Below are 13,288 nucleotides of genomic sequence, written 5' to 3'. Positions count from 1 at the left end.
AACTTCAAGATCACACATTTGAGTTCGAGGATCTTGCCAAGAAATGGATGTTTGATTCCATGAAATTTCTTTTATCATTTTGCTACTATCTCCCCCTAACGTTGGATGTTCGGATTCATTAAAATGACAATCTGCATATCTGGCCTTAAAAAAATCACACGTAGTTGGCTCAAGATATTTTAAAATCGTGGGGGAATCAAATCCGACATATATCCCCATCCTCCTTTGAGGTCCCATTTTTGTTCTCTGTGGTGGAGATATAGGAACATAAACGGCACAACCGAATGTCTTAAGATGGGATACGTCTGGCTCATGACCCGTAAGTAATTGTAATGGGGAATACTTATGTTCACTTGATGGCCTGATGCGTATAAGCTCGGCCGCATGAAGGACCGGATGTCCCCACGCTGAGACCGGAAGTCTCGACCTCATGAGTAATGGTCGAGCTATGAGCTGTATGCATTTTATAAATGACTCAGCCAAGCCGTTTTGTGTGTGTACATGTGCCACGGAGTGTTCCACACTTACCCCCATGGACATACAGTAGTCATTAAACGCTTGGGAAGTGAACTCACCAGCATTATCAAGACGTATAGTCTTTAATGGAAAATCTGGAAAGTGTGCTCGTAATCAAATTATCTTAGCAAGCAACCTGGCAAAGGACAAGTTCCTGGTCGACAGGAGACAGACATGCGACCATCTAGTGGACGCATCTATGAGGACCATGAAATATCTAAACGTTCCACAAGGTGGATGTATTGGTCCACAGATGTCTCCTTGAATTCTTTCCAGAAAGTTTATAGTCTCTTTAGTGACTTTAACTGGTGATGGCCTAGAAATGAGTTTCCCTTGGGAACAAGCAACACAAGATAGGTGCTTAGGGATGACTCGTTTCTCTTTAAAGGAATGGCCGTTCGAGTTCATAATCAGTTTACGCATCATGGACGACCCGGGATGACCCAGCCGGTCGTGCCACAAAGTGAAGTTATCGATTGCCTCTTTATTAAAAATGACATTAGCTTCGATCATACTGACTTTAGTGTGGTAAAGACCAGTAGATAGTGCGGGGATGCATTCTAAGACTTTCTTATTGCCATGGACGAGTTCAAAGATTTGAAGAGATTCTTTGTTTCCCTCGCCCTTGGTTTCGATATGAAATCCATTCATTTGAATGTCTGTAAAGCTTAATAGACTTCTCATAGAGTTGGGTGAATACAAGGCATCTGATATCTCAAGATGTGTACCCATAGGCAACATGATACTAGTCTGGTTGTGCCCCTCTATGAGGCTGGCAATACCCGCAATGGTTGAGATGTTGGCGTTTTTAAGAGTTAAATTTATGAAGTATCTTTTATCTTTAAGAATCGTGTGGCTTGAGCCACTGTCCACAACGAGTACATCCTTGTTCTCGTTTATTTCTAAAACAAGATTCAAAAGGATGCAACTTAGAGACTTCATATATATAAGGAAAATTTTATTTTTATTATATAGGTCTTTAAAATAAGTTTAAAATAAAAGACAACATAGAATTTAAAAACACCAAAACATAGAAATCAGATTATAATGTCGAAATCACTTCGAACTTTCATAATCCATAAGATCGTCCTTATCATGATCGAAGTCTTTTTCATTGTCTTGACAAACCATATGGGCTTCGGGATTCTTCCCTTTCAAACTCTCTTGATAAAGCTCAACAAGATGCTTTGGAGTTCTACAAGTCTTAGCCCAATGATTGTACATTCCACATCTATGGCACACTGATTTACTTGATTTGGTCGAGTGTTGAGGCTTAAACGAAGATCCACGTCCACGACCATGGCCTCGTCCAAATGAGCCACGATCATGTCCATGATCTCGTCGGCCAGAGGAACCTCGGCCATGGCCACGTCCGTATCTACTTCCTCGACCACGGCCATAATAGCCGTTTCCTTGGACATGGTGGGACTCTTTATCGTCCTCAGTGTTGTGTGCTTCAGGAGGTGCTGCTGAGCCAACAGGTCTCATCTCACTATTTCTCATTAATAACTCATTATTCTGCTCAGCAAGCAAGAGACAAGAAATAAGATCAACATAGGTCTTAAAACCTTTATCTATGTACTGTTGTTGTAACAGCACATTGCTTGTGTGGAAAGTGGAAAAGGTTTTCTCAAGCATATCCCTATCCGTAATACTTTCACCACACAGTTTCAACTTTGAAACGATCTTAAACATGGGCGAGTTGTACTCGTCCACGGACTTATAGTCTTGGATTCTTATATCCCTCCAATCAGGCTGAGCCTTTGGTAAGATCACTGTTCTCTGGTGATCATATCTTGATTTCAATTCGTTCCAAAGCTCTAGTGGATTCTCAATGGTTAGGTATTGATCCTTGAGACTCTCAGCTAGATGGTGACGAATAATCAAGATGGCTCTGTAACGATCTTTCTCATTTGAGTTGTTGTCCTCGGTGATACATTCACCGAGACCTTTGGATTTCAATATGATCTGGGTATCAAGTGCCCACTGAAGGTAATTGTCTCCAGAGACATTTAGGGCAGCAAAATCCAAGTTATTGATTTTCGACATCTGAAATCATAGATAATATAGGTCTTTTAGAAATAAGGTTTTTAGTTTTTAACAACATTCAAGTAAAGCCTAATGGCCAAAGTATATGCCTTACGGCCAAGTAGAAGCCACACGGCCAAGATTCAATTTAGGGTTAATGCATATAGTCTTACATGTAATTGCAATCCTAAAACGGTTGGTTTCTATCAGTTCATGATTCAATCAAAACAAACAAACAAACCAATCGGCCAAGTAATAGAACAAGCCACACGACTATTTAGTTCAATTCAATATCATCTCTAGAATTAGATCTAAGTTCAATTGCAATCAATTAGTAGTGATCAGGTTCGGATATGGATGCAACAAGGCCACACGGCCACAGATGATGATCTAGAACAATTTAACCTAGAATGTATTAAGGCCACACGGCCACAATCTATTTCAAAGTGATAAAAACTAGATCATTAGGGTTTTAACCAAGTCAAGCAATTCAGATTCAGGTTTAAACAATCCTAATCAATATTTTCTAGGTGATCAAACAAACAATTAAATTTCAAATCAAAATTAAAAACCGATTTTCCAATTTAGGGTTTTAGGGATTTCGAAACTTTGATCTTTGATCAAAGGGATTTGATTTGAGATTCAAAACCTTTAAGGTTATGATTTTAATTGATCAATGGATCAATCTCGATTTAGGGTTTAGGGGATCGGACTTATTCAAGCTCCGATTTACTCTTTTAGGGTTTGATCTATTATCCTAGGGTTTTATCTTAGAGATTAGTTTTTAGGGTTTCAATCTTTACAAACAATCCAAATTCAATTCTCATGTTCTTAGAATTAGGGTTACCTTTTGTTTGCAGATTGCAGAAACCGGACCACCAAGAGAACCTCGAACGGACGCGAGCTGGAACGAGTTGGAGTTGAAGTCGCGCGAGCTGATCGCTGTCGGGTCGCGAGCTGGCTGATCGGGGAACGCGAGCTGTAGCTGTCCGGGATGCAAGCTGGGAATGGATGGAGCTGAGGTTGTGTTCGTCTAGTATCAAAAATACCTTAGGGCTGGGGCTGATCGGATGAACACGAGCTGAAAGGCTTGCAAGAACATATTAGGGTTCGTCGGGTTAGGGTTCAAGGTTGCCGGCTAGGTTTTAGGTTTAGGAGTTTTTCGATTTGCTCAGGGAGTTTTGAGACTCGTGCTGATAACGTGTTGTGAAACAATAGATTTAGAGCTGGATGTTTTCTGTATTTAATTAATGAATAAGTGTTCCCTTTATATAGGGGATTACAAGATAAGTAAAAAGGAAAGTATCCAAAACCTAAATCAACTAGGATTTAGGAAAGACTACTAATACATAATATGGAGAGATTACAAAGAAAGAAAATCCTAATCATACAAAGAAAAAGAAACATATAAATGTGGCCGCCTCTCTCTCTCCTCAATAGGCCGACTCTCTCTCCTCTCTCTCTCCTGCGGATGGGCCGGTTTATGACCGGGCCGGCTATGGACATCTATTAATTGATTTATAACACCTTGATAATTATTGGGCCCTAAAATACATTTTTATTCAGCAAAAAAAAATCAAGGTCCAGCCATAAATACGGCTTTTTGTATGCAGACACAGAGGAATCCAATGACTTCTGCTTCATCTACAGTATTACACTACAAGTTTTATTTTTCTATCTAATTCGTGTGTCATAATATAATCAGATAAACCTGCATTATACAAACTAGGGCTTTCCCCGGGCGTAGGTCTTTTTCACAAAAATGTTATATATTTTACTATTATATCATATATAATGTGTATCTTGTAACTATACCTAAAATAATTGTTAAAAAAACCTTTTAAAAAAAATCAATATTACTTGTTTTAGTATTAAAAAGTACATTAACATATCTTAAATAGTTCTGCAGAAATTATAACTAATAAACCGAGAAATGTTTCTGGCCAACTAGTCCTTTCTCAAAAAAAAAAAAAAAATGTTTCTGGTCAACTATGCTGTGATTGATTTATGTTATGGTTTACAAATCACAATTTTTCTTTATTTTTGCGGTGTTAATTAAACCCACACCTTTTCACGTGGATCCGCCTCTGCTATGCATTTGTCATTGGCTCAAAATTCTTAAACTTAATTAAATAAATTAATACAATTTTTAATTTTATACATGTTACATACCGTAAAAGGGTTTAGTCGGTTAGGAAAATCATACGGCTAATATACTACACTTAAGAGGAACCATGGCACAACTATGAGAAATGACTTGATTTAAATTGCTGAATCTATGTTTTTCTTTTTCCTAAATTTAATAATATTTAAATAAAATCATTTGGGATAAATATTTTATGATAAAGATCAAATTACAGTTGATATTTGTTAAATTGTCATAAGTTATCTTCAAATGCTACTAAACAATAAAAATGTGGACATGGTGTATATGTTTAGCCAAACTTAAAAACTTAAGGTGTATATTTTTGTTTGTAACACACGTAAGGTGTATATAATTTATCAAATATATATCGTTGTTTGTTTGTTTACCCAAGCTGAACTTTTTAAAGAATTTTCCATATGCTCATCCTTTTAAAGATTTTTTTGCAAGTATTTTTTTTTTAAATTTGTTAGCTAAACAAAAACATCAAACCACAATAATATCAACATACCTACTTGTAATGATACTGCATATTATTTTGTTTCCCCAAAGTTCTTTGCATCTATTTTAAAATTTGTTAAATTTTCTTATTTCATACTAATTTTTTTGGTATGTTACTTTTATGTTAATCTTAGATTACTGTAACATTTATGTTTCAGTATATCCCAGTATATAAAATATATATATGTTACGATTCATACAAAATTAAGATGAATAAAATAATATTTATAAATTAATATGTATTGTTTTCTTAATGTGCTAAACAAATTTGTGTATTTTTTCATATATTCATTATCAAAAATCAAATAATCATTCAAATTTTAATATCTGGAATACATTATCCAAATTTTTTTAAATATAACTTTTGTATTTATTTCATATATAAATAAAAATTTGTGGTAGTTTTATTTACGAAATTTAGGTAAAGAAGATAAATACAATATTTTTTAGAAGCTTTTTGGATTTTTTCTTTCTTATAAACATGTTGTAGGATATATGTAGGAAATCCCATTGTGACATGTTGACTTGTTAGCTAAACTTTTATATGCATGTTTTTCTCTAAACCATTCTTATCGTCATTGGTAACATAAATTTTAAAAGAAAACGTTGTATGGCCATATCAGGTACAACAACGCCATCTCTATCAGCCTCTCAAAGAACAGTGGCACTTTGCTGGATGTTCCCCCCCTTGAAGCAGAAGCTCAGAAAAGTTTCCTCAAGCGCAAGGATCCAAATGCTGCTCGGAGAAGAGGTAAACTTCTGGTAGAACAGCTTCGAGATCAATATCATTGCAGTGTGATTTAAGTTAATGGTACTCTCCTTTTTTCATTCATTCGTCCACAACAAAAGCAGAGAGACGGACATAGTAAGGTAAAAAGCAGTAAATCATAATAAGAAAGATAAATTCTCTACGATAGCCATTTTTAAGTTTTTGTCACAAAAATAGCCTTTAAGAACCGACTCTTAGCTTTTTTAGTTAAAAGTTAAGAGACGGTTTCTTATATTCCGCTAAGAACCTCACCCTAAGAACCCATCCCCCCTCCCCATTAATCATGCTCTAATTTAAAGAAGATGCAAAAATAAGAAGCTCAAAAATATTTTAGATGAAGTTCCGCTTGTCCTACTGATGCAGCTATTGTTGCTGCTCCAGTCATACTTACGGTAGATCTAGGCAACCCACAAAACTTGCCAAACTTCTCAAACGCCTGATACATGACTGTTCCACTATCTTCGCCTAAAGGCCCAAATGTCTGTCGCTATGCATTTATAATCTTCCAAACCTACACTGATCTCCGGCTTGTACTCGTTCATTCCAACACTCAAGTGTACGACTATAGTTTCTTGGGCTCCTAGCAAGACAAAACCCTTGTCAACAGCTGACTCATGTGGATAGTGTTGAATTCATAACCTACAGCTTTGAAGCTAGTGTACCCAAAACCCATCTTCAAAAGTCACAAGGACAGTGGAGATTGCATTTTTGATTCCAGACTTGTCAGTCATTGATCCGGTCTTGCCACTTTCATTCTCGTAAAATACCTTGTGTAGACATTGTTGTTGCATTTGCTAGGGGACTGGGGACTGGGCAGAGGCAGCATAGACATGCCTTCTTAGCCTCATCATTTCCCATCAACTGATCGTTGTAGAAAAGGGACACGATCTTGCATGCATGCAGGTGAGTATATCGTCCAACTGGGACTTGGTCAGGGCACAGCGACCCAATCCCTTGGAATATTGAAAGATGCTTGGCTCGAAGAAAGAAACCTCGAGCCGCTTCTCGCAACCTTCGAAAATGATTGCAGATAAGCCATAAACACCATCACGAATCAGCAGAAAAAAATCTTAGAAGAAAGTAAATTATTAAGTGGAAATTAAAGAAAGCGAAACTATATTAGGAGGGTGATTCATAAGATGTAACCAAACAGAAGATTTGAGTTTGCGTTGTAGCAATAAGAAGATTTGAGTTTCTTGATTCCATTGCTAGGACAAACATCTTCAAGGATGTAACTAAGAGGGGCTTCATAAGATAAGGAACTATTACTCTAGACTTCTTTTTACCACCTTTCGAGTCCATCATAATCTCCTTCACACGTTATGTAATTAAGATAAACAAATCATATGGTTAGGTGAAGAGGAACAGAGATTCAGTGTTCAACAATCTCACCCTGAAAATTTATCACAATGATGTATCGAAGCCATGATAATCAAAAGGAATCTCAACAATTTCCTTAACACCACAAATCTCAAGAGTGATGACAATCTGCAATAATTTATCAAACAACAATCATAAGAACTTTCATGACATCTACAAAAAGGTCTCACACTGTCTCTCTCTCTATAATAGAGAAGTTTTTGAAATTATAAACTCACATATATGTGACATCACTGAAACCAAAACACAGCCCACCACATGAGTTGATCACAACCTTCACTTGTTCAGGTCTGAAGTATATCTTCTCTCATGGCCCATCACGGTGAATTCTAGTAATCCCACAAATAACAATCATAAAACCAGATGACGGGCTACTATGCTAGAATCTTATGAGATTTCTTTCTCGGCGTGAATTACTATCAAAGTTAATATAACAGCTGGATCTGCATATCCAAAACTTGTGAGATTTAGGATTATGCCTTTAGAATGGGAAAAGCTATTGGAGAATTACCTATAGAGGAGGAGCGAAGGCGTCACTGATATTGAAAGATACGCAAAGAGCTTTAGACAATCAGTTGATGCATGATTAGCTCTTCCTTTCGAATATAGTAACTTAGGAAGAAAAAACGGCACCATAAACCTCGTCATTAAAAAGAGAAGATGAAAAAGGAAAATTTTGACCTTTCAATTGGTTTGATAGAATATGTTATAGCTCTTTATATAGGAAGAGGATCAATGGGAAGAGGAACGAAACATTCAGAAAAAATTAAAGATCATCATTAATTGATAAGAAGTGGCTCAAAGTAATTGAAAATTCAGAGAATAGAACAAATAGTACGAAGTGGAAGAGTCCTGAAAGATCGACTCAAAGCTTCAGAGGAAAAAAAGGGTTGTCGACGTAGGCTTGATATGAGCCGAAATAAAATTTTAAGATTTAAAACAGTTCACACGAAAGATCCAGTTTCACCTTCTCTACTCTGTTGACGTGGCAAAACCTACTCTTCTCATTGGTTGATTTTCCATGCTGAAGTGAATAGTCTGAAAACACTCCCTCGATCTCTTTTATATATTGGGATACACACAAAATAATAACCTGCACATTCAAATAAGAGAAATACCATGATAACACTAAAAATGTTTTTGTCACAAATATAGACTCTAAGGATCAAAATAACCAAAATGTTTCATTAAAGAGGTAAATATACATTTATACTCATAGGGTTAACTAATCCAAACCTTAGGGTTTAGAGTCAAGGGGTGGGGATTTGAGATTGAGGTTTAAAATTTTATAAATTAAAAAATAAATATTAAAAATTTGAAATTAATTTTTTTTTTAAAATAGTTTCAAAAATTATTTTCGAATTACAAAAAGAAAATTTGAAAAAAAAATTAAAAACTTTTTTGAGAAAAAAATTTCAAATTTTTTTTTTTTATAAAAAAAATCGAATTTGAAAGCATATAATCTAAAACTATAGTTTTTTTATTTTTAACATATTTTGGGTATTAAGGTCTTTTTCTATTAAATGAAACATTTTGGTCATTTTTTTCTCTACAGTTTATTTTTGTGACCAAAACTTGAAAATTGTGTGGAAGTCCATTTAGTACAGTGGTTTGACTAAAGGTTCATTAATGCTTCTACACCAGGAGGTCTGAGGTTCAAACTCCAGAAAACGCAAATTATATAGATTATGAAGAAAAGGGGGTTACAATAGGTCTTCAATATGGTGCATGGCGTATCATCGAACATGAATCTCATAGGACGGCTCGGAGGGATGCAGTCAGACGTGTATTCTCATATGGTGGTATAATTGCCGGCTGTAGAATCATCTATGTAATATTTTTCAATGCTGTATTAATATATAATTAATCAGACGTTAAAAAAAAAAAACTTAGAAAATTGTTTATTCAGGGGAATTGCCCTTCAAATAATATTAACGAGGATTGTTTCAGTTATACTAAATATTTTATTACGGAGAAAAGACGACCGCCGTTGAAAGATTACACAAAACCGTCGTCTCCACACGTGTGAGATTCAAAACAGAGAGGTATGTCTTGCGTGATTTTACGTGGACCCCATCCTTTACAGAATTATTATTATTTTGAGATTTCAGTAAAAAAAAGAGAAAAAAGTGAAAACTGTAGAAAAAGCAAAAGAGAGAAGAAGACAACAAACAAGTGAGCCACAAAAGCTTTCTCTTTTTCTCTCTCACTGCTCTTCAATGTCTCTCTCTCTCTCTCTAGAAGAAGTTGCCCTTTCATAGTGGTGCCTATCCGCTGCCTCTACTAGTCGTCTCTTATTGTTGAAGAAGACTCTCTCTAGACTTTGCTTATTCAAGATGGAGATTTCATCGCCTGCGTAAAATCGTTTATAGTAACTCTTCTTCTCATCCCATAGATCTTTTTCCGAAGATCTAAGGTATGTGTATAGTTAGATTTCAAATTTTTTTACATCATTTTTTTTCCATGGATTTAGTTTCAGCATTCTAGATCTTTGTTAGTGGTTGTTGATTTATTTTCTATTTTTTTGCACTTTGTCGTTTAGTGTTTAAGTATCTCGAGGACAGAAAAAAAAATTGAAAGAAGAGATTTGTGAGTTTCAAAGTATTTTTTTTTTGAAGTAAAAATTCATCAGACAGCGTAACTCCTGCTCTGTGTAATAGTTTATGGTTTGTGTTTCCGATGTTAAAACAAAAGTTGTGTTCTTTCGATGAATAAAGAGATTCACGATTTTGTGCCGTTAGATTCTGTCTCGGAGATGCTAACGAGGTTGTTTATGATCTAGAAAATGCGATGCTTTATTCGAGATTCTTTTTTTATTCAATTTATATTTATTTTTATGCATTTATCTCACTTTACTCTTTCTTTTCTCTTAGCTTCCTAACTCTTCTTCAAATGGTGTTGTTTTTGTCTCAGATCTAGTGCTTTTGAAGTGGAGTAGTAGTAGCTGAAACACTTAATCTCTGTAAGTCTTGTAATCTTAATTGCCTTCTTAAGCTACTGAATGTGAATGTTTATTGGTCTTTTTTGCATTTTTGAACTGTGTAGTGTGTTCTCGAGCAAGCATGATGCAGAGACCACCTCCTGAAGATTTCTCCTTGAAGGAGACGAGACCACATCTCGGCGGTGGAAAAGTCACTGGAGACAAGCTCACCAGCACCTATGACCTCGTTGAGCAGATGCAGTACCTCTACGTCCGTGTGGTCAAAGCCAAGGAGTTGCCCGGTAAAGACTTAACCGGTAGCTGCGACCCTTACGTCGAGGTGAAGCTCGGAAACTACAAAGGAACCACGCGCCACTTCGAGAAGAAGTCAAACCCCGAGTGGAACCAAGTCTTCGCCTTCTCCAAAGACAGGATCCAAGCTTCTTTCCTCGAAGCTACTGTCAAAGACAAGGACGTTGTGAAAGACGATTTGATTGGTCGGGTTGTGTTTGACTTGAGCGAGGTGCCTAAGAGAGTTCCTCCAGACAGTCCCTTGGCGCCTCAGTGGTACAGACTCGAAGACAGGAAAGGAGAGAAAGTCAAGGGAGAGCTGATGCTGGCTGTTTGGTTCGGTACACAAGCTGATGAAGCTTTCCCTGAAGCGTGGCACTCGGACGCTGCGACGGTTAGCGGAACCGACGCTCTCGCCAACATCCGTTCCAAGGTTTACCTCTCTCCCAAGCTTTGGTACCTAAGGGTTAACGTAATCGAAGCTCAAGATCTGATACCAACCGACAAAGGGAGATACCCTGAGGTTTACGTGAAGGCTATAGTGGGGAACCAAGTGCAGAGGACGAGAGTGTCACAAAGCAGGACTATTAACCCCATGTGGAATGAAGACTTGATGTTTGTAGCAGCTGAGCCCTTCGAGGAGCCTTTGATTTTAAGTGTTGAAGACAGAGTTGCTCCGAACAAAGACGAAGTCTTGGGGAGATGCGCGATCCCTTTGCAGTATCTTGACAAGAGGTTTGACCACAGGCCTGTGAACAGCAAGTGGTTTAACCTCGAGAAGCATATCATGGTCGAGGGGGAGAAGAAGGAGATCAAGTTCGCTAGCAAGATTCACATGAGGATATGCTTGGAAGGAGGGTACCACGTTCTCGACGAGTCTACGCATTACAGCAGTGATCTTAGACCGACGGCTAAGCAGCTTTGGAAGCCTAACATCGGCGTGTTGGAGCTTGGGATACTTAACGCGACTGGTCTGATGCCTATGAAGGCTAAAGACGGTCGTGGGACTACGGATGCGTACTGTGTGGCGAAGTATGGACAGAAGTGGATTAGAACAAGGACCATCATTGACAGCTTTACGCCGAGGTGGAACGAGCAATACACTTGGGAGGTTTTTGATCCGTGCACTGTTGTTACCGTTGGGGTCTTTGATAACTGTCATCTCCATGGAGGTGAGAAGAACGGTGGAGGAAAAGATTCAAGAATTGGTAAGGTGAGAATCCGTCTCTCTACTCTGGAAACCGATCGTGTCTACACTCACTCATACCCTCTCTTGGTGCTTCATCCTAACGGAGTCAAGAAAATGGGAGAGATCCATTTAGCTGTGAGGTTCACTTGCTCCTCCTTGCTCAACATGATGCATATGTACTCGCTCCCTCTGTTGCCTAAGATGCATTACATCCATCCTTTAACCGTTGGCCAGCTTGATAACCTGAGGCATCAAGCGACGCAGATTGTGTCAATGAGGCTTACAAGAGCAGAGCCGCCTCTAAGGAAAGAAGTGGTCGAGTACATGCTTGATGTTGGCTCTCACATGTGGAGCATGAGGAGAAGCAAAGCGAACTTTTTCAGGATCATGGGGGTGTTGAGCGGGTTGATAGCAGTGGGGAAATGGTTTGAACAGATCTGTAACTGGAAGAATCCAATCACAACGGTGTTGATCCATCTCCTGTTCATCATCCTTGTCCTCTACCCTGAGCTCATCTTGCCCACCATCTTCCTCTACCTCTTCCTTATCGGTGTTTGGTACTACCGTTGGAGACCGAGGCATCCTCCGCACATGGACACGCGTCTCTCACACGCTGACTCAGCTCACCCTGACGAGCTGGACGAAGAGTTTGATACTTTCCCTACTTCGAGACCATCTGATATTGTCAGGATGAGGTATGACAGGTTGAGGAGTATCGCTGGGAGGATTCAGACGGTGGTTGGTGATCTTGCTACTCAGGGAGAAAGGCTTCAGTCTCTGCTGAGCTGGCGTGATCCGCGTGCAACTGCGCTGTTTGTTCTTTTCTGTTTGATTGCTGCAGTTGTTCTCTATGTGACTCCGTTTCAGGTTGTGGCTCTTTTGGTTGGGATCTATGTTCTGAGACATCCGAGGTTTAGGTACAGGCTACCATCAGTTCCTCTCAATTTCTTCAGGAGGCTTCCTGCAAGAACTGATTGCATGCTCTGATGAGCTCAAAGAAAAACTGCTACCTCTCTCTCTCTCCCTCGGATCTTCCTTCTCATCTTGAAGAAACTCCCTCTAGAATTGTTAATTTGTTTTTTGTTGAAGTGTCATGTCATGAATTTTTATCCTGGTGGTTACTATCATGTTCATTTCGTTTATAACATTATCAAGACTTTTGTTTGATTGTAGTAAATCAGCATCTGTGTGATTTTGATGTTCTTTGTTTTGGTTAGTTATTTATTCACACTTGTCTTAGAAATTGGAAACAGAGTAAATTACAAGTGAAACTTAAACCCTTAAGCAGATTGACAAAAAAAAAAACCCTTAAGCAGGATAAGTTACGTTAATACATTAAAACACTGGTTTAGTTGAAAATAATATACATCAGAAAGAACAGTGAAATGGTGAATACATGGTAATCTAGCTATGTATAACAAAACAAATTGGAAACAACCACAACTAATAGTGATATAGTATGTTATGGCCTTATGGGTCACTGTCCAACAAGGTTGGTATGTTGCTGCGGCAATTGGTACAGAACATACTTTTCTTTTTACTTAGAATCAT

The 13,288-nt window shown here is 37.9% G+C and overlaps 1 protein-coding gene and 1 pseudogene across 3 annotated transcripts; one reads left to right on the top strand and one right to left on the bottom strand.

The window, feature by feature from the left end:
• Window positions 1-6,250: 6,250 nt before the first annotated feature.
• On the bottom strand, window positions 6,251-8,732 carry LOC111206906 (annotated as a pseudogene).
• Window positions 8,733-9,498: 766 nt separating this feature from the next.
• Window positions 9,499-12,940, top strand: LOC106432112 (FT-interacting protein 3). 3 transcript variants are annotated; one of them, XM_048761187.1, is made up of 3 exons: window positions 9,499-9,753; window positions 10,251-10,299; window positions 10,383-12,940. In XM_048761187.1, the coding sequence occupies exon 3, from the start codon at window positions 10,400-10,402 to the stop codon at window positions 12,722-12,724; it is 2,325 nt and encodes a 774-aa protein (XP_048617144.1). In that variant the 5' UTR covers window positions 9,499-9,753; window positions 10,251-10,299; window positions 10,383-10,399; the 3' UTR covers window positions 12,725-12,940. The 3 variants fall into 3 exon arrangements, with proteins under 3 accessions (XP_048617144.1, XP_048617146.1, XP_048617145.1); XM_048761188.1 differs by lacking the exon at window positions 9,499-9,753 and adding an exon at window positions 9,923-10,103; XM_048761189.1 differs by lacking the exon at window positions 10,251-10,299 and having other exon boundaries at window positions 9,503-9,753.
• Window positions 12,941-13,288: the final 348 nt, after the last annotated feature.

Source organism: Brassica napus, chromosome C6 (genome assembly GCF_020379485.1).
Source record: "Brassica napus cultivar Da-Ae chromosome C6, Da-Ae, whole genome shotgun sequence".
Classification (NCBI taxonomy): Eukaryota; Viridiplantae; Streptophyta; class Magnoliopsida; order Brassicales; family Brassicaceae; genus Brassica; species Brassica napus.
This window is presented reverse-complemented; position numbering and strand designations above follow the sequence as displayed.